At 40.5% G+C, this 18,768-nt stretch overlaps 2 protein-coding genes across 2 annotated transcripts in view; one reads left to right on the top strand and one right to left on the bottom strand.

Moving 5' to 3' along the window:
• Positions 1-5,835: 5,835 nt before the first annotated feature.
• smim13 (small integral membrane protein 13) lies at positions 5,836-9,093 on the top strand. Its single transcript, XM_086281450.1, has 2 exons — positions 5,836-6,304; positions 7,931-9,093. The coding sequence occupies exons 1-2, from the start codon at positions 6,229-6,231 to the stop codon at positions 8,119-8,121; spliced, it is 267 nt and encodes an 88-aa protein (XP_086137576.1). The 5' UTR covers positions 5,836-6,228; the 3' UTR covers positions 8,122-9,093.
• A 1,757-nt stretch (positions 9,094-10,850) lies between these two features.
• The window catches only part of LOC147303572 (uncharacterized), a 34,756-nt gene continuing 26,838 nt past the window's right edge, over positions 10,851-18,768 (bottom strand). The window contains exons 7-8 of the mRNA XM_086281273.1: positions 16,307-18,163; positions 10,851-13,118 (exon numbers count right to left, since the gene is read on the bottom strand). Of these exons, the coding sequence (XP_086137399.1) occupies positions 11,259-13,118; positions 16,307-18,163 (3,717 nt within the window). The 3' untranslated portion in view covers positions 10,851-11,258. The remainder of the gene's footprint in view (positions 13,119-16,306; positions 18,164-18,768) is intronic.

Genomic DNA, 18,768 nt, shown 5'->3' with positions numbered 1-18,768 from the left:
ATTTGTGGTGATGAGGGTCCACAACTGCAGTCACACGATGTCTTGTTTCACTGTGTACCGTACCACTGCGCTTGACTTGAGGTTGAGTATAGTCTGGAGCATGTTTAGCTTCAGTGTATATCACCAAGAGGACATTTAGATAAGACAGACAGCTATAGTGCGGAAAAAAATAAAATGTTTTTTCTGAAGCGGTACAAATGTTCTTTGGCGATTAGAAAAACTGCCGTTCTTGGTTTCATTTTGCAGCCACGCAGCTGCCGTTTACTCAATGTATATTTTGGAGTACTTTCTGAATGTGAATACCAAAGTGTCAGCAGTGCAGGTTAAAACTTGTTCTGCAGCACGTAACCACACTACTGCTTTTGTAGCAGAAAGTAAGGACAGAAAAACCACAAGTGAGTTATGGTTCAACAAAGAGAACACAAAGCGCACGTTGTTTTCTAATAAAGTCAATTCTGTTCGCAGGCGGACAAGATAAGAATCAATTTTCTAGGTAACAAATGCGGTTGTTGCTGAGACTTCCACCAAAATCAGCTTCAGGCTTTACCGCCCTTAAACAGGAAAACACACTTGAACATCCATCATTTGCATCAAGCAGGTGCTGAATTTAACGAGCAGCGTGGTTGTCCGTCCTTTCAAATGAACATCAGTTACACAGGGAGTTTGTTTGGCCACAGGACGTTAGGAAACTCAGGTAACAAGCTGCTGGAGAAAGGAAAACAGTAACCTCTGCTCTGACTATGAGGTCAAAGATTTATGACTCATTCAAGCCCAAACAGTTTTCCAGTGATGTGCTCGTGTTGTACTTTCCCTGCTTTCTTTGAAAGTTAGTGGGGATTAAACTGGTATTAGCTCCCACATATTAAAGATAACAAAAGGAGATACAGTTTGCTTAAAAGCAAAAAACAGCTGCACAGAGAAGAAAACAGACCGAAAAACAAATTTTGTTCACAACATACTCCCAGTTTGTTTGTTTGTTTATGTGATCAGGTGTGTAGAGTGGGGTTATCTTAACAATCCTTTAAATTCAGCTTACATCCACAGACGTGTTTAAACTGAATGTAATGATTTATTGGTCAAAAATAGACAAAAATATTAAAATTATAAAGCTACAATCTTACAAGTATATGTATAAAAATTACAACGTGTCACCTCCTCTCTGGTTTAAAGTTTTAAAGTTAATTCAGCAAACTTCATTATACAAATTGTAATCAAATACAGTGTAAAACGGCGCTTGTGTTGCTGCTACTAATGCAGTAAAGTAAACCTGCAGCATCACTGCTTTGAAAGTGACCAATCACATTAGGACCCCTCTTCCTTTGGGCTCCGCCCTCCAAACTGTCAAAAGTCAAGTTGATTCAGGTCTGCAGAATTCAGCTTGGACAGCAGAGTTAAGCTTTAAGAATTAAGGTAATATGAAATGATTTGCTTCTTTAGACATAAATAGAATTTTGTATAATTTCTCCAGCATGTCATTCGCGCCCTAAACCCCTCACCTAGGAACATCCGGGGAGCATCCCATTAAGATGCTTGAACCACCTTTACTAGCTCCTTCAACGCTGAGGAGCAGCAGCTCTACTCAGAGTCCTCCTCGAGTGACTGAGCTGAGTGGCCAGGCCTCAACTACTGGGGTTTGCCCAGGCTAAGCTAAAGGAGCAACTACCACCTGCAATAGAGACCGTAAGGGTCCACGAGCATCAATGTCCTCACATTGCTTTGTGTCCTTACAGAGTGGAAACACTGGTAGCAGAGAGCAACTTGTAGCTACATTATGGGACACGCTCATTCAAAAGACCTCAAGCACACACTTAATTTGTATTTTTATATATATATTACCCAAAAGATTTGATGCGGATGGTTAGATTGAAAAGTTCACTGCCCACCATGGGACCCTGTACTTTTGATGACTGGCAAGATTTTTCATGCAGCGCTCCACTTTCCCTTCACTGTTGCACAATTGCAAAACAGAGCTATTCATGGCATATGACCTTTTTGGTGGGTTTTGTTTTTTTCAATTTATGTCTTGCTAAGATGGTGGTAACAAGGTCATGTAGTGATAGCTAATAGGTCATGTCATATTAAAAGGGTTTTTGGGTTTTTTTGTTTTTTGTTGTTTTTTTTAAAAAAAAGGGGAGTTTCTCTTTATCTGACTTGTCTCCTTCCTTCCTGTGGAGAAAAAACTGCATCTGACTCATCAGGTTTGTTGGACTACAGATGACAGAAAACTGTTTTTAATCAAGTTTTATTACCAAGTAAGAGAACTGTTGATTTGGTTGCTAAAAAATACAGAATAATGATGTGAATAATGTGAATAATGACGCATGTGAAAGGCCCAAGTAATCTATCATGCTTACATGACAGCGTTACCTTGGGGCTTTCAGTTAATTGTAAGAACTTGCACCATCCTTCCAGTTTTAAAATGCCACCATGTAGCATGACTCATGTTGTGTCCACGTCTCAGCATAATATGCAAATACTGAGGCTTCTTTAAGTGAACGAGTGAATACAAGTATTCACATGTCAATGCATGGTGTCAGATGTCTGCTGAGAGACAGACTGGCAGCAGTAATGGAGCTTTACGTGTTTAAAGCCTTCCAATGTGGAAATGAAAGTGTAACTGAGGGGCACAGGGCCAAATCTGATCGCTTCTGACTTTCTGCACCCACATAAGAACGTGGTGGGGATTAGATGCTCCAGATTAGACGCTCGACCTCGATTAAATTAAAGTGCAAGGGCGTAACAAAACATAGGTGGGGGTTTCTTACCAAACTTCACAGGATTTGATCTGCTAACGAGGTCGCCTGACCTTTGAGTTGGAAATCTTTTATTGCTAACAAAGACTGAATACGCCCACAGACAGCTGGCTGAAAATCTTTTATCAGTGGGCTTTCATGTCTTTCATGAGGCTGCTCATGACTCCACCTGTTGGGCTTGTGAAGAAATGCTGCACAGCCTAATCCAGGCCTTTATCAAAAAAGCCGTCTTTGAGCGTGGAACGGCACATTTAACCCTTATAATGAAACAGAGTATGAAAATGTCTGCCAGCACGTATAGGCCTACATAGAAACAGAGCATCTGTAAAGCTGTGCAGGCCAGGTATAACTCATCAGTGTTATAGAGGTCAATGGAAAAAATTGTTCATTGAGTCATGTAATATTAATCTTTTTTGTGATTTAACTGGGGGGACAAAAGGATGTGCAGTAAATATCAGGGTGAGGTGTCCTTTTTATTCTTCCTGAAATACACGATTATATGTTTTTTGTGCATCTCATCACAGTTTCTGCTTCAGAAAGGCCTAAAAAAATAAATGTTGTTTTTCTTTTGCACATTTCAGAGGGAAATATTCAACATTTTTATAGAACAGCATCTGTAAAAGTTGTCAAGTTTGCCAACAGAACGTACAAAAAACTCCTAAGTGATATGTTTTATTACCAGTTCAACGATTCTGGTCGCAAATGCTTTACATTTCACTTATACTGTAGTAATAATAATATAATATTTACTAATGATCTAAATATTTGGCAGGTTCATGAGAATATAATTACATGCCGTCTGTTGCTAAGTATACTCTGCAGTGATGGTGGGAAATTTACTCTATTGTATTGGTTACTCTATAGCTGTCAGCCTGCACAACCCAAACATGTCATGGGTAAGTTTACCCAGCATTTTTTATTTTTCTTTATTTAAATAATCCATTTGATTTCAGTTTTTTATGTGTGTGTTTACTTTCATTTACATGATTTGTGTTTTTCCCCATTCAGGGAGCTCATTTCCTGCTTTATTTTAAGCATTACTCAGTCTTTGTTTTAAGTTTTGCTTCCTGTGTCTCGTCTTCTGTGATTCAGTTCAGCTGTGTGCCGTTGTAAACAGCCATCTCACCTTCTCCAAACACATATAATATATATAATTATTGTTTTCCTTTGTCCTTCATCAGAGCGTTTGTTCACCTTGAAGTGGTTTCCTCTATGTTTATGGTTTATAGTTTCCCAGTTACCCCTTTTAGACTTTGTATTTTTTCCTTCCTGGATTTTGCAGCAGTCCATTAATAAATGACTCGCTTTAGGTTCATCTCTGCCTACAGGAGAGTATGCATCTTTGCAACTCACAAACCCTCACAATGAAGCATAAAACAATATCATGTGATAATGTTTTGGACAGTTTTTATAACACACTATTAATCCTGCATAAATGCTAATAATGATCTTCAGAGGTTTATTTTTTTAGATCATGATCACCAGCACAAAAACCTAATTTCCACACAACAAATATGTTTTTAGCTGACATCGTGTTGTTGACAAATGCACATTTTGTGTTACTTTCTACAAACAACGTGTTAATTGAGCTAAGTGACTGGCTGCACAGGCCACGTGGGTCGCTCATCAACTTTTCTTTTTTTTTGTTTTTTGGTAAAGAGTCCAAGATGACCATTCCTGATTTGCATTAAAAAATTTCCCCGGGGAAAATACACTTCTTAACAGCTACTATGCAAAACATCAGATCCCTGCTATCATTTTTATCAATGCAAAAAATAAATAAATAAAAGCTTAAATCACTCTTAAGATCTGTGTATTTTTAGGCATTTATATAATATTTCCTTTTGTGGGGTCACTTTCCTTTTCCGGTACTATTTCTTTGTGAATATGGATTCTAGGCAGTGTAGCTCGAGTCAACATGACACTTAAAGTCCGGAAAATATCTGGACGCTCGATCACTGACAGTACACTCGGAGGTTTGTAAAAACCACCACTTGTAGGGAAAGTACTGATATTTTGATAACAACTTCTCTCATATATGAGGAACAGAATATTATTTAAAGCAATTCAAATCAGGTAAACTCTTTCACCGATATTAAAGGAACAAAAAATGATTTCACAGCATCAGTCAGATATTTCCCAGTTAGGACATAATGTACCAAATCCAAATTAACTTTATTAGAAAGACCGAGATTCTGTAAATAATAAAGCTGAAATTTGTGATGTTCCCAAAATAATTTTTAATTACTCATATTTATGTACAGCAGCCAAAGATTGTATTGTATTGGATTTATTTTTCATGAAATTTTTACACAAGTTTTAGTGAGTTTTTTCCTTTTTTGATCAGTTGAGATGGAATGATCTGTGTGTTAAACCACTGACCAATCACAACACTTCTTTATCCTCAATCCAGTCAGTAATAATAACATTAATGATAGGTTGGGTTGCATTCTTTTTCTTACCTAAGGAAGTTTACATATTCACCATGGCTGAAGTCAAAGTCAGCCATCTATTTGACAATCTATGTCCATGTATGAATACTTTACTTCAAAGTAGCTTCAGGATAAAGGGTGAGATCAGCCATCTCCCACCCGTCACCGCTTTATTCATCCCTCTGATACTGTGTCATCATCTTCTCCCCACACGGTTTAATATAATATTTATTATATTTTGGGGCCTGAAAATTGATGGCTTTTACAAAAGTAACCAGTTGAATTTTCGGTCAGTCAGTGAGAGTCACACACAGACTTTAGGGACAATGATTTTCTTGTTAAAGTATTATATAAACTACGGGAGCAGCACTCTTGTACAGTCTCCGCTTTACTTTTTACTTCCTTTACTTCACGTCATTTGGAGTTTTTTGTTTGTTTGTTTGTTTGTTTGTTTTTTTAACCACTGTTGTACATAAAAATGTTTGCACTGTCTCAAAGTACACTGTGTGCCTGTGGCGCTGTTACTTCAACTATGTTCTTTATTTATTAGACTACCTTTTTCCCTTTATCCTGCTTCTGTAACCATCGAGGAAAAAACCCCACGGAATTAAAGATAAACTACATCACCCAGAAGTCAACGTGAACCCGCGCATGCTCACTTTGAGTCGGCTCACGACGCCGATTTTGTTGTGGCTTACAGCACGTCTGTCTGGTCTGAAAGCGCAAGTAAATATATGTTGCAGTGATGTAGCGAACAGGAGGAGGACTTTACCCTGCTGTGATTGGCTACAGTCAGCTAATGTTCCACTCTTCCGGCCTTTACGATTGATTTTTAAACCGCTGCTAGCAGCTAAGCTAGCCAACGAGCTAGCAAAACAAGCCGCAGCGAACCTGCGATGCCCTGCTGTTTGTCCCTCTCGTCTCGGCCCGCTGCCCTTCGACTCCACCAACACAGCCAGCCACAGTATTGCGTGCGGTGTTGAGCAAACCCCTGTCCTCCTCATTCTCCTTATGCTGTTGTTGCTGCCGGACGTCCAGCTACGATGTGGCAGAGTGTCGGGCTCACAGTGCTGGTCATTGTGGCCGCACTCATCTGTGCGCTGCTCTTCATGCTGTTTGGTAAGTTTATATGAGAAAACCTTCGTTAGTCACGTATGTAAATCTCTTAATTGGTGTCCCAACGTTATGTTAAAGGGTCTGGTGTTTTGTTGGTGGTCATTCTCGGTGGCTAACTTGGCTAACAAAGGGCTATAGCAGCTGGGTGTAAAGTAAGAGACTCTCATAATGAAAAGTCTCCTTTAAAAAAGGCAGAACTACTCCTTTAAAGTCTCCCTGCGTGCCTTTCTATTTTTATCTACTGCCTCCTTCGCTTTACTAACTGTGGCTCATATGATCTGCAGACTACAGGGAAGAAAAATGCTGTTTGCCTCATTCTGGATTTTCTTATTTAGCTCACACTCACTTTTATGTGTGTTTACCTTAAACTTAAACTCATGTGCCTACTACTGCAGCCTTTAACTCGTCAAATGTTAAATTAATCAACGACTATTCTGATAATGAATCGCTTTTAAAGAAAAAAACTGTAAAATTCTTTCAGTAAGTGTGAATTTTCTCTTGTTTCTTGTCTCCTCTGTGAGTTAAGAAAGGCCAAGAAGTGCCTTCAACTGCCGAAAAATGCATAAAAAGCACATGTATATGAAGTAGGCTGAATCTGATTTTCAGGAGTTTGCAGACTTTGCCTTACATTAAAGTTTTAAAAGCTGTTTTTTCACCTGCTGCTAAAAAGCACTGCAGAGTTTTAATTCAGGATCCTTTGAAGAACATATTGCTCTGTCTGCTCCTTTAGTAAACGCTACACCACTCGCCTCCTTTTAATTGTACAATAGAAGTTTGAAAAAAGGCTTTTGTGTGTTTGAGTTAAAAATTTTTACTCTCAGGCATCCCCACTCAGGTGACCCCTCACACGTTGGGGTGAGGCAAGGTCTCAGAGTGGGTAATGTCCCCCGCCTTTTTTTCACACCTAGGAAATGTGATGAGGCACGTGATTAATAGTGGGTCAACAGCCCTCTTAAGGGACAACCCCCACTGGAGTATAAATACCTGGGACTCTCCACCATTTGGTTTTACAACTGAAGAAGCCTCTCAGATGAGAGGCGACACCCCATCACGAAACTTCAAGATATTCAAGGAAGCTTTTATTGTCATTCGCATCATGGGGTGGAACGAAATTATGTACAGACGGTCCCGGAGCGAAAAGAAACAGGATAATGAAGTAACAGTCCAGTCGCTTTCTTTCCAAACTCCTTAGGATTACTATGACCTGAATGACTGAGGACCTATACATACTTGCTACAACAGTTAGTTTTTAGGACTGTTTTTTTTCATACACTGTCAGCCCTTTTTCTTAGGTAAACCTTGCTAAATTAAGCGGAACCAACCTTTGCATTTAGAGCTGCCTTAATTTCTCGTATCTGACTTGAAATTGTCAGAGAACTGCTACAGATTTGCAGATTTGACGTCCACAACGTGAATCCTCCGTTTCATCACATTAAGGAGCTCTGTTGGCTTTAGATCTGGTGACTGTGGCATTTATGTAAGGCTCAGTTGGTGTTAAAGAGCCCAAAGTGTGTCAGTGAAATCTCCCCACACATAATGTGTAGTTCTCAAACCATGTGTCAGTGTGTAAAGGCATATGATAGGCTCATTAGATATTTGCATTTACACTTTTTTTCTTTTACCTCTCAGGTTGGTATGTAGTCTGGCAGCTCTTCCTGTCCAAGTTCAAGTTCCTGCGTGAGCTTGTCGGTGATGCCGGCACCCCGCAGGCTGAAAGTCAACCGTCCGAACCCAAGAGCGAACGTACAGCCGGCGCCCCGGCACGAAATCGACCCCGGAGTGCACGCCAAAGAGTCGCCTTTCCAGAAAGCGCCTCGTAGAACATCCAGACGACTGCTGCTTTTCCTCCACATCTTCACATGAAACCTGTATGCGATCATCAGATATTTCCCGCTCACCTGACACTACACAAGGACCTCGTGGATACTCGCTAGTCATCCCTCCACCTCCTCGCTCTCACAGGACACTTTATACTGACCAGGCAGATCTCCTGGCTTCAAAGGGAAAAGCCATCGACGTACATAACTGTCCATTTCTTTATGTAACCTGTTTGTATGCTCGAAGAAGCAGCAACATCATGGTCCTCTGGTTATCTGTAGTAGTGATGCTGTTTCCTGCCACCGGTGTGGAGTGTTTTGATTGTGTATTTTTTAGCAGAAGAACGCACTACTTTGAAGAAAGTAGGCAGAGAACTTTTTAAAGAAGAACAGGAGAAAAAAAACTGAACAGAGATTTGTGCAACTGACAGCTTTCTTTATAACATGACGTGCAATGAAAGGAATGTCTTTGCTGAGTGTACAGTGAACGTATTATGGACTTGCAGTAGCATCCATGAGGTAGAAGCGGTTTCACCCAGTAGATAATGCCCAAAGCCTCTGAGGAAGTTAACGAATGATGAGGCTTCATTCCAGCTGTGTAAAATGTGACCTTTATTTCTTCTATCATCTTCTTTTATACTTGAAGAGGCAGGAGAAAGTTTCGAGGAAATGATGTTGAAGAGCAGAGTAGTTAGCAGAAAACCTGCCTGAGTGATGTCTGAACCTCCCCGCCCAGATCCCCGTGCCTCTGTCTGTATTAGTGCCTGTCTAGATGGCATCCACTCTTAATCGATGGCCTCCTTTTCGTATTAAGTAGCTTCATGTCCGCTTCAGGGCAGATCAAAGCTGACCAGGGCCTAGTAGATATTTATGTAATACAATTCTCCTACATGTAATCCTTGCACCTTTTTACGAGCAGTCATTTTTTCTTCTTCTGTGTAGCTTCAAATAAATAATGCCATAAATATATGTGGAGCTCTTCCCTGTTTGCCTCTTTTCTTTGGAAATGTTGCTCATTTAGAGTTCAAACTTCTAATGAGCTTTGACAGAAAGTTCTCAGTGAAATAAATACACACTACACAAAATATCTGATTCTGGAAACATGGATGACCAATGCATTTAAAAAAAAAAAAAGATTCGTAATCATTAATTCCTTTCCTCGTGAAGTAGGTGTAAACTCGTTTCTGTTTTCTGAGCACAGTGGTTTCTGTCATGCATCAGAAGTTAATGCGGATGATCAGCTTACTAGCCTTGGAAAAATCTAGAACCTATTCTAATCATCAAACTGTCTTTATTTATATATACACTGAAGTGTCAAAACTTATCATTAAGGGTGCAGAGGATGTCAAATGACATGTTTATGGAATAATGTGTATAATCAGATAGGATTAGTTGTAATGTCTGTAAAATTTAAGACACAATTTTCTCAAATATGTATAAAAAAATTAGTTTTTGTCTTCATATTTCAGTAATTCATTTTTTTCTAAGTCATATCCTCAGTAAGCTAAAGAGCCTACAATATTAGAGAGAAAACGATCCCCTCTGAGCAGCAGTTGGTGACCGCAGAGAGGACAAACTCAATTTTAACAGGAAGAGGCCTCCAGTAGAGCCAGGCTCAGGCTGGGGGAGCCTTCATCGGCGGCGACGGGCTTGCTGGGCTTAAGCCTGGGTTGCTGTTTCAGAAGCCCAGGATCTTCGAATTTGTTTCATAGTTAGATGCCTGACTGACAACTGTGTAAAACAAAAACGACACAATATTTGAAGCACATAGCGCACAGTCGTAAATCCCCCCTAATTTTGGTATAATTCAAGCTCAGACACTAGGCGACTGAGCACAACACTAACAAATGTGAGTGAGGGGGGAGAAGCTGCTGCCTGCGAGTTTGCTGCAGACAGAGTAGAGCTTAAGTTTGACCAGGTACCAAAGCAAATCAAATCCTGACAAAGATGAGCTAAAAGGAGCCAACACAGAGCAGCAACCCGGAGATGAGGTGGGATTTTGCATGTTTGCAGTTGCAGAAAACATAGCAGACCACTGTCCGTCTGCCCCATCAGCACACTGCAATAAAAGAATGAGGAAGCTGGCCGAGAACAGGACGACTAGAAAGAGACCGAGTCATGTAGAATGTTTTATAAAGATCACGTGGCTCTGTTTTGTAGCACTCTGACCTTTTGTCTGATTAGCCACAGATATATCTGAAGGTATTACTCATTGTAGTGTGGAGATGAATTTGAATATGCACTTTCTGCTGTGCATTAAATCATTTCAGTGTTTGGCATTTCACTATTCAAAATTAGAATAATTAATTGTCTGTAAATAATATTGTTATGAAGGCTAGATGCATTTCCAGGAGTGGGGATTTATTTTTCTTCTTATCCAAAGTCTTTAATCTTGAAAACTGCATGACACACTGGCAGGCAGAAAAGACCATTTGGTGAAAATATCAATTCTGGGGATCTGGAACACGGAGAGTAGAATATCTAAACAAATGTAACCAGCTAACCTCAAACACCGGTTATACTTTGAGTATCTCCCGTGTTTTTCACACATACAGAAAGACATTACTGTGACATCCACTTCAAATTGAACTACAGGGCGATGCTACGATACATGATATTGAGACAAACAATTCTAATCTGATATGACATTCTTAGCAAATTTACAGCAAATAGAACAAAGCACAAATTCAAAGTTTTTTTTAATTTTTAATTTTTATTTTATTTTATTTTGTGGTTTGGTGCTGTTTCTGAACTCAAAATGTCCTGTTGTAATTGGACAATTTTGAGCTAAGAAACAGCACCAAACTCCAACAACACTTCCCTCATGGTGCTTTATATTGTAAGGTCAAGACCCTACAATATTGCACAAAAAGTCCAACCCCCTAGAGCAAGCACTTTGGCGACAGTGGGAAGGAAAAACTCTCTTTGAAAAGAGAGAAACCTCCGGCAGACCCAGGCTCTGGGATGGGGTGGCCATCTGCCTCGGCCAGTTGGTGATGAGGGAAGGAAGTTGGGAGAAGAAGAGGGGTTCTTTTTAACCACCTGGTCTTAAAATTAAATTTAGATGCCCAATTTCAATGAATATTTTAAGCCACTTTAAGAGTTTTGCCACATAGTGGCATGCACGTGTCAGTTCAATTTTAGCGTGCACACGAGAAAGCCCTAAAGATGATGTTTTGGCTCCTCAGTTTGGCGTGTTTTTTGAAGCTTTTGATGATTGCTTCGTCAACCACTGGGTTGCTTGACTTCAATAAGAGTGCTGGAGAATCCCACCTGTCATGGAGTTCGTTGTACACCGTCAGGGCGAGTTGTTCAATGTTCTCCAAGGACATTTTGTAGTTTTTGGACAGAATTTTGTTCCAGATCTTATGGGAAAGCTTCTGTATAATAAAATCTGATGTTCCTGGACGCCATGTTGTCGTCTCATTTTCTTGGCTCATAGCGTGCATTACCAGATCTTTAGTGACGTTTTTCACCACTTCCTTGTACTCTTCTCTGTGTTTAGAGACACTGAGGACTCTTCTTGGTAATGACAACAGCTTTTCGGTGAAGGCTGGGACAGTAATATTATCAAGCTGTTCCCTCAGATTAAAAATCAAATATTTTTCCTTGCAGTTGTGTGCTTTGGAAAGATTCTTGAGAATGGCCTTGTCTAGATTTTTCAGCCGTTTTGGGGACAGATCCAAATGTTTCTTCTCAACATCAGGCCAGATTTTCTCAATCAGGCGATCGCTGATGCAGTCGGGAGTGAGGCGCTCTGTGAAGAGCTTGTATTTAGAGGAGACTTTTTCTATGGCCTGAGAAACCACCGACTGGATCAGTCTGTTGACGCGCAACTTATCCTCCATTTTCAGTGTTTTCTCCAGTGTTGGTGTTTCAGCCTTTGTCTCCAGTATTTGGTTGGTCTCATCTGCACTGTGATACACCTGGAGGGTTTCTGATGAGGGCGACTCTGGGGTTGCCGTCTCTACTGTCTCAGTCTTTGCCTCCGCTAATTCTTGGGTCTGCTCGTCCAGAATTTTCTGAATTTCTTTTGTGTCCTTCACCACTTTCTGCTCTTCCAGGACTTTACTTTCTTCCTCCAGCACTTTCTTCTCCTGCTCCAGATTCTCTCTGTGTTTTTTCTCATTCCACAGAGTGTCTGCCAGAGAGGCCTGGTGTTGCTGAAGCTGTGCGAGCTCAGCAGACAGACTTTCCTTCTCCTGTTTCAGGATCAGGATTTTGCTGTCACTCTGCCCAAGCTGCTCTTTCACACAGTTCATTTCAAGGTCAAAGGCGATGGTCTGTTCCTCCTTTTCTTCTCCAGCTTGGATCTTAAATTGTTCCAGCTTGGTACCCATCAGGGAAATTTGGGCCATCAGCTGTTTGATTTGCTGTCTGGCTGTCTTTGAATCCTCTTTTAAACGTTTATTTTCGGACAGAGCTTTTAGGAAGGCTTTCCTAACCCGAACAAGGTCGTCCACTATACTCTTTGGCAGCGTGCACACAACTTTGGGATTCTCGTGTGTCTGAAGCTGTGCAGGTTCGGGAGACAGACTGTCCTTCTCCTGTTTCAGGGTCAGGATTTCGCTGTCCCTCTGCTGAAGCTGCTGTTTCAGACGGTTCATGTCAAGGTCAAAGTTGTTGGTCTGACCTGAACAAGTCTGATCCCCTTTTTCTTTGGTGGCGCTGCTCATTTCCACTTTGCGTGACACTGATTCATCAGTGAGTTCTCCAGCTTGGATCTCATACTGGTCCAGCTCGGCACGCATCAGGGAAATTTGGGCCATCAGCTGTTTGATTTGCTGTCTGGCTGTCTTTGTATCCTCTTTTAAAATGTTATTTTCAGAGAGAGTGTTTTGGAAGGCTTTCCTCACCTGAATAAGGCTGTCCAGTGTACTCTTTGGCAAAGTGCACACAAATTGTGGTTTTGCTTTTTGGTTGCTCATTTTTGACATTTGAAACAACGCTACGGTGTTACAATGAAACAGATATTCAGATATGACTGAGGGCAGCAGAACAAAAGTTCATCCAGTGAATCGCTCGTGACTGTAAGAAACGTGCTTGTCCTGTGTGGGTCTCACCTGCTATTTATAGAGTTGGGTTGACTGTGATGTCACAAGCCTGATTCTCTTGCCTTTCATCTTTGAAACAGGCCCCGCCCACAACAACGTTCCCTATTGGCTGATTGAAAATGGGGAACGCCCACAAAGAACAGGCTATCAGAGTTTCTGACGTCATGGCTCGATTAATTTGCATTTTGGTCACTTCATTGAAAACAGAAAAAACTGTCTGATAAATTTTACTGAGGTACTGAAAACTTATTGTTCCCTTTTGAGAGCATCTTCTTTAGGTGTTTATACCTTAGCACGTTACAAGTTTCAGTTAATTTAATAACAGACATCCAGTTCACTTTATTTGTTCCCTTCTTCCCCTATGGCAGACTTACATTTCAGTTCCTTAAAAATACTATCCCTTAATGTACGAGGTATTCGTGACAGTACCAAAAGAAAGTCCATTTTCATTTTCTGTAGACGGAAAAATGCTGGTTATTGACTGATAATGACTGATATTTGCATCCTCTGTGCTGTGTGGTGCTGGAAGATGAGCAAACATCCTCCTGATTTTGTGATACAGCCCATGCACGCTTTAATCACAGCTGCCTGTGTTATTGCAGTTTACGTCCTCGGTCTAATACTTAAAGTTATTTATTATAAAGTCTTCCATCCAAATCCTGACAAAGATGAGCTGAAAAGGACCAGCGCAGAGCAGCAACCTAAAGATGAGATGGGATTTCGTATGTTTGCAGTAGCAGAAAACATGCCAGTTAACCTTCAGTTAACCAAATATCCATATAAGGTTCAAAACAGGGTCTTAAAATGTTGTTTCTTTATTTCCATGTATGTTAAGACAACAATGTTATTGAGTAATTTTATGTTATTTCTTGTGCTATTTCTTTTGTTATCTGCATGTTATCTGCATGTTATGTGCACTTGAACCTGTTAATTTTATTGGTTTGTGTAGTTACATATTGTGGTCGCGGGGGGAGCAGTGCTTAAGGCTTTACCTGCAGTTTCCCCAAAAAAACTTACCAAGAAATGCATCTTGGGACTTCCTGTTTACTTTTATTTGTGGATGTGGATCGGATTGTTGTGAAGAAGTTAAATTGTTGGTAAGGAATTGTTAAATATGCACATAACTCGTTGAAACATATTGGTATAATTGTAGTGCAGTGGTAAAACATCAGTATTTTAACAAGATGATGTGTTTCTGAAATGGATGATGCAAAGGACCTGTATGTGTATGAGCGGCTATTTTCTGCATGCAAGGGATAAGTTGTGAGCTGTGTGCTGCAGTATTCCAAGTGAGCTGAGATTGCTGTGGAATATCAGTGTTTATAGAAAATGTATGTAACACTTCCACTTTTTTTTTTTTAAAGGAGCCTTGTGTGATTTAGCTCTTTGTATTTTGTTCTGCACAGACAGAGGCCACTGCCGTATTTTTGTGTTTTGTATTTTATTTCATTTCCTTTCTTCCTCATATTGTGCCGGCACATCTTTTTTTAAAAATCGTTTATTCTGTTACTTTGCCACGTTACCTCTCATGTTGTCAGTGTTCAGTACAAGTCCACATGGCTGCTGTTTGACAAAAGTAAAGGTCAAAGGACATTTTTGGTTATTGACAATAAAAACTGCACGTTAAGAACCCCAGTATTTGTGTCCTGTGTGGCTAACCATTTTCCAGGCTACACTCATCTTAATGTGGAGATGAATTTGAATATGCACTTTCTGCTGTGCATTAAATCATTTCACTGTGTGTCAAACCATTTCAACATATCAGTCATTAAATTAAAGGGGAAATGAGGAATGAGCTGTTTTGTATTATTACTATTGTTTTTGTTGTGATATATTTGCATATTTATTTTTTGTATATCTGTCTATAAACTCAGCATCAACTTAACATAAATAATATATTTATTTTTGGGCTCTATTTGTGTTTCCTGTGTTTTATTCAAACATTCGGCCTCCGTAGGCGAAGCAATTCTGATTAGCTTATTATTTATCATGCTACAGTCAGGCGCCCTGGTCCTTCACCGTGTTACACCTATTCTACATCAGTGAATTGCATGCAAAGGGAAGATGTGTCCAGGAGAGAAGCCAGCATCACTGAGTCAGATCAAAAAATGACCACAATCAAATGATCCCCCCTGTTCCTTAACCTTATGTCCTGTTTCTACACGGACTGATCTGCTGCTCAGTGTCCTTTTAAATCCTGTTTATCAGTTTTAATTCAGATGTGTCAGTCTGAGGGGGAACACAATCTAAACAAATCTAAATAAAACCAGGTTGAAGGCTTTCTATTCAAAATTAAAATAATTAATTGTCTGTAAATAATATTGTTATGAAGGCTAGATGCATTTCCAGGAGTGGGGATTTATTTTTCTTCTTATCCAAAGTCTTTAATCTTGAAAACTGCATGACACACTGGCAGGCAGAAAAGACCATTTGGTGAAAATATCAATTCTGGGGATCTGGAACACGGAGAGTAGAATATCTAAACAAATGCAACCAGCTAACCTCAAACACCGGTTATACTTTGAGTATCTCCCGTGTTTTTCACACATACAGAAAGACATTACTGTGACATCCACTTCAAATTGAACTACAGGGCGATGCTACGATACATGATATTGAGACACACAATTCTAATCTGATATGACATTCTTAGCAAATTTACAGCAAATAGAACAAAGCACAAATTCAAAGTTTTTTTTATTTTTTTATTTTATTTTATTTTGTGGTTTGGTGCTGTTTCTGAACTCAAAATGTCCTGTTGTAATTGGACATTTTGAGCTAAGAAACAGCACCAAGCCCCAACAACACTTCCCTCATGGTGCTTTATATTGTAAGGTCAAGACCCTACAATATTGCACAAAAAGTCCAACCCCCTAGAGCAAGCACTTTGGCGACAGTGGGAAGGAAAAACTCTCTTTGAAAAGAGAGAAACCTCCGGCAGACCCAGGCTCTGGGATGGGGTGGCCATCTGCCTCGGCCAGTTGGTGATGAGGGAAGGAAGTTGGGAGAAGAAGAGGGGTTCTTTTTAACCACCTGGTCTTAAAATTAAATTTAGATGCCCAATTTCAATGAATATTTTAAGCCACTTTAAGAGTTTTGCCACATAGTGGCATGCACGTGTCAGTTCAATTTTAGCGTGCACACGAGAAAGCCCTAAAGATGATGTTTTGGCTCCTCAGTTTGGCGTGTTTTTTGAAGGTTTTGACGATTGCTTCGTCAACCACTGGGTTGCTTGACTTCAATAAGAGTGCTGGAGAATCCCACCTGTCATGGAGTTCGTTGTACACCGTCAGGGCGAGTTGTTCAATGTTCTCCAAGGACATTTTGTAGTTTTTGGACAGAATTTTGTTCCAGATCTTATGGGAAAGCTTCTGTATAATAAAATCTGATGTTCCTGGACGCCATGTTGTCGTCTCATTTTCTTGGCTCATAGCGTGCATTACCAGATCTTTAGTGACGTTTTTCACCACTTCCTTGTACTCTTCTCTGTGTTTAGAGACACTGAGGACTCTTCTTGGTAATGACAACAGCTTTTCGGTGAAGGCTGGGACAGTAATATTATCAAGCTGTTCCCTCAGATTAAAAATCAAATATTTTTCCTTGCAGTTATGTGCTTTGGAAAGATTCTTGAGAATGGCCTTGTCTAGATTTTTCAGCCGTTTTGGGGACAGATCCAAATGTTTCTTCTCAACATCAGGCCAGATTTTCTCAATCAGGCGATCGCTGATGCAGTCGGGAGTGAGGCGCTCTGTGAAGAGCTTGTATTTAGAGGAGACTTTTTCTATGGCCTGAAAAACCACCGACTGGATCAGTCTGTTGACGCGCAACTTATCCTCCATTTTCAGTGTTTTCTCCAGTGTTGATGTTTCAGCCTTTGTCTCCAGTATTTGTTTGGTCTCATCTGCACTGTGATACACCTGGAGGGTTTCTGATGAGGGCGACTCTGGGGTTGCCGTCTCTACTGTCTCAGTCTTTGCCTCCGCTAATTCTTGGGTCTGCTCGTCCAGAATTTTCTGAATTTCTTTTGTGTCCTTCACCACTTTCTGCTCTTCCAGGACTTTACTTTCTTCCTCCAGCACTTTCTTCTCCTGCTCCAGATTCTCTCTGTGTTTTTTCTCATTCCACAGAGTGTCTGCCAGAGAGGCCTGATGTTGCTTAAGCTGTGCGAGCTCAGCAGACAGACTTTCCTTCTCCTGTTTCAGGATCAGGATTTTGCTGTCACTCTGCCCAAGCTGCTCTTTCACACAGTTCATTTCAAGGTCAAAGGCGATGGTCTGTTCCTCCTTTTCTTCTCCAGCTTGGATCTTAAATTGTTCCAGCTTGGTACCCATCAGGGAAATTTGGGCCATCAGCTGTTTGATTTGCTGTCTGGCTGTCTTTGAATCCTCTTTTAAACGTTTATTTTCGGACAGAGCTTTTAGGAAGGCTTTCCTAACCCGAACAAGGTCGTCCACTATACTCTTTGGCAGCGTGCACACAACTTTGGGATTCTCGTGTGTCTGAAGCTGTGCAGGTTTGGGAGACAGACTGTCCTTCTCCTGTTTCAGGGTCAGGATTTCGCTGTCCCTCTGCTGAAGCTGCTGTTTCAGACGGTTCATGTCAAGGTCAAAGTTGTTGGTCTGACCTGAACAAGTCTGATCCCCTTTTTCTTTGGTGGCGCTGCTCATTTCCACTTTGCGTGACACTGATTCATCAGTGAGTTCTCCAGCTTGGATCTCATACTGGTCCAGCTCGGCACGCATCAGGGAAATTTGGGCCATCAGCTGTTTGATTTGCTGTCTGGCTGTCTTTGTATCCTCTTTTAAAATGTTATTTTCAGAGAGAGTGTTTTGGAAGGCTTTCCTCACCTGAATAAGGCTGTCCAGTGTACTCTTTGGCAAAGTGCACACAAATTGTGGGTTTGCTTTTTGGTTGCTCATTTTTGACATTTGAAACAACGCTACGGTGTTACAATGAAACAGATATTCAGATATGACTGAGGGCAGCAGAACAAAAGTTCATCCAGTGAATCGCTCGTGACTGTAAGAAACGTGCTTGTCCTGTGTGGGTCTCACCTGCTATTTATAGAGTTGGGTTGACTGTGATGTCACAAGCCTGATTCTCTTGCCTTTCATCTTTGAAACAGGCCCCGCCCACAACAACGTTCCCTATTGGCTGATTGAAATGGGTAACGCCCACAAAGAACAGAGCTTCTGACGTCATGGCTCGATTAATTTGCATTTTGGTCACTTCATTGACGGCCGTATTTTTGTGTTTTTTTGTATTTTATTTCATTTCCTTTCTTCCTCATATTGTGCCGGCACATCTTTTTTTAAAAATCGTTTATTCTGTTACTTTGCCACGTTACCTCTCATGTTGTCAGTGTTCAGTACAAGTCCACATGGTTGCTGTTTGACAAAAGTAAAGGTCAAAGGACATTTTTGGTTATTGACAATAAAAACTGCACGTTAAGAACCCCAGTGTTTGTGTCCTGTGTGGCTAACCATTTTCCAGGCTACACTCATCTTAATGTGGAGATGAATTTGAATATGCACTTCCTGCTGAGCATTAAATCATTTCACTGTGTGTCAAACCATTTCAACATATCAGTCATTAA

The sequence above is a fragment of the Aulonocara sp. 'chitande type north' Nkhata Bay genome, linkage group LG22 (assembly GCF_057382095.1).
Source record: "Aulonocara sp. 'chitande type north' Nkhata Bay isolate Kocher_YH1m ecotype deep benthic linkage group LG22, A_spYH_male_GT1.1, whole genome shotgun sequence".
Classification (NCBI taxonomy): domain Eukaryota; kingdom Metazoa; phylum Chordata; class Actinopteri; order Cichliformes; family Cichlidae; genus Aulonocara; species Aulonocara sp. 'chitande type north' Nkhata Bay.
The sequence above is the reverse complement of the archived record's forward strand: the minus strand, read 5'-3'. Positions and strand labels throughout refer to the sequence as shown.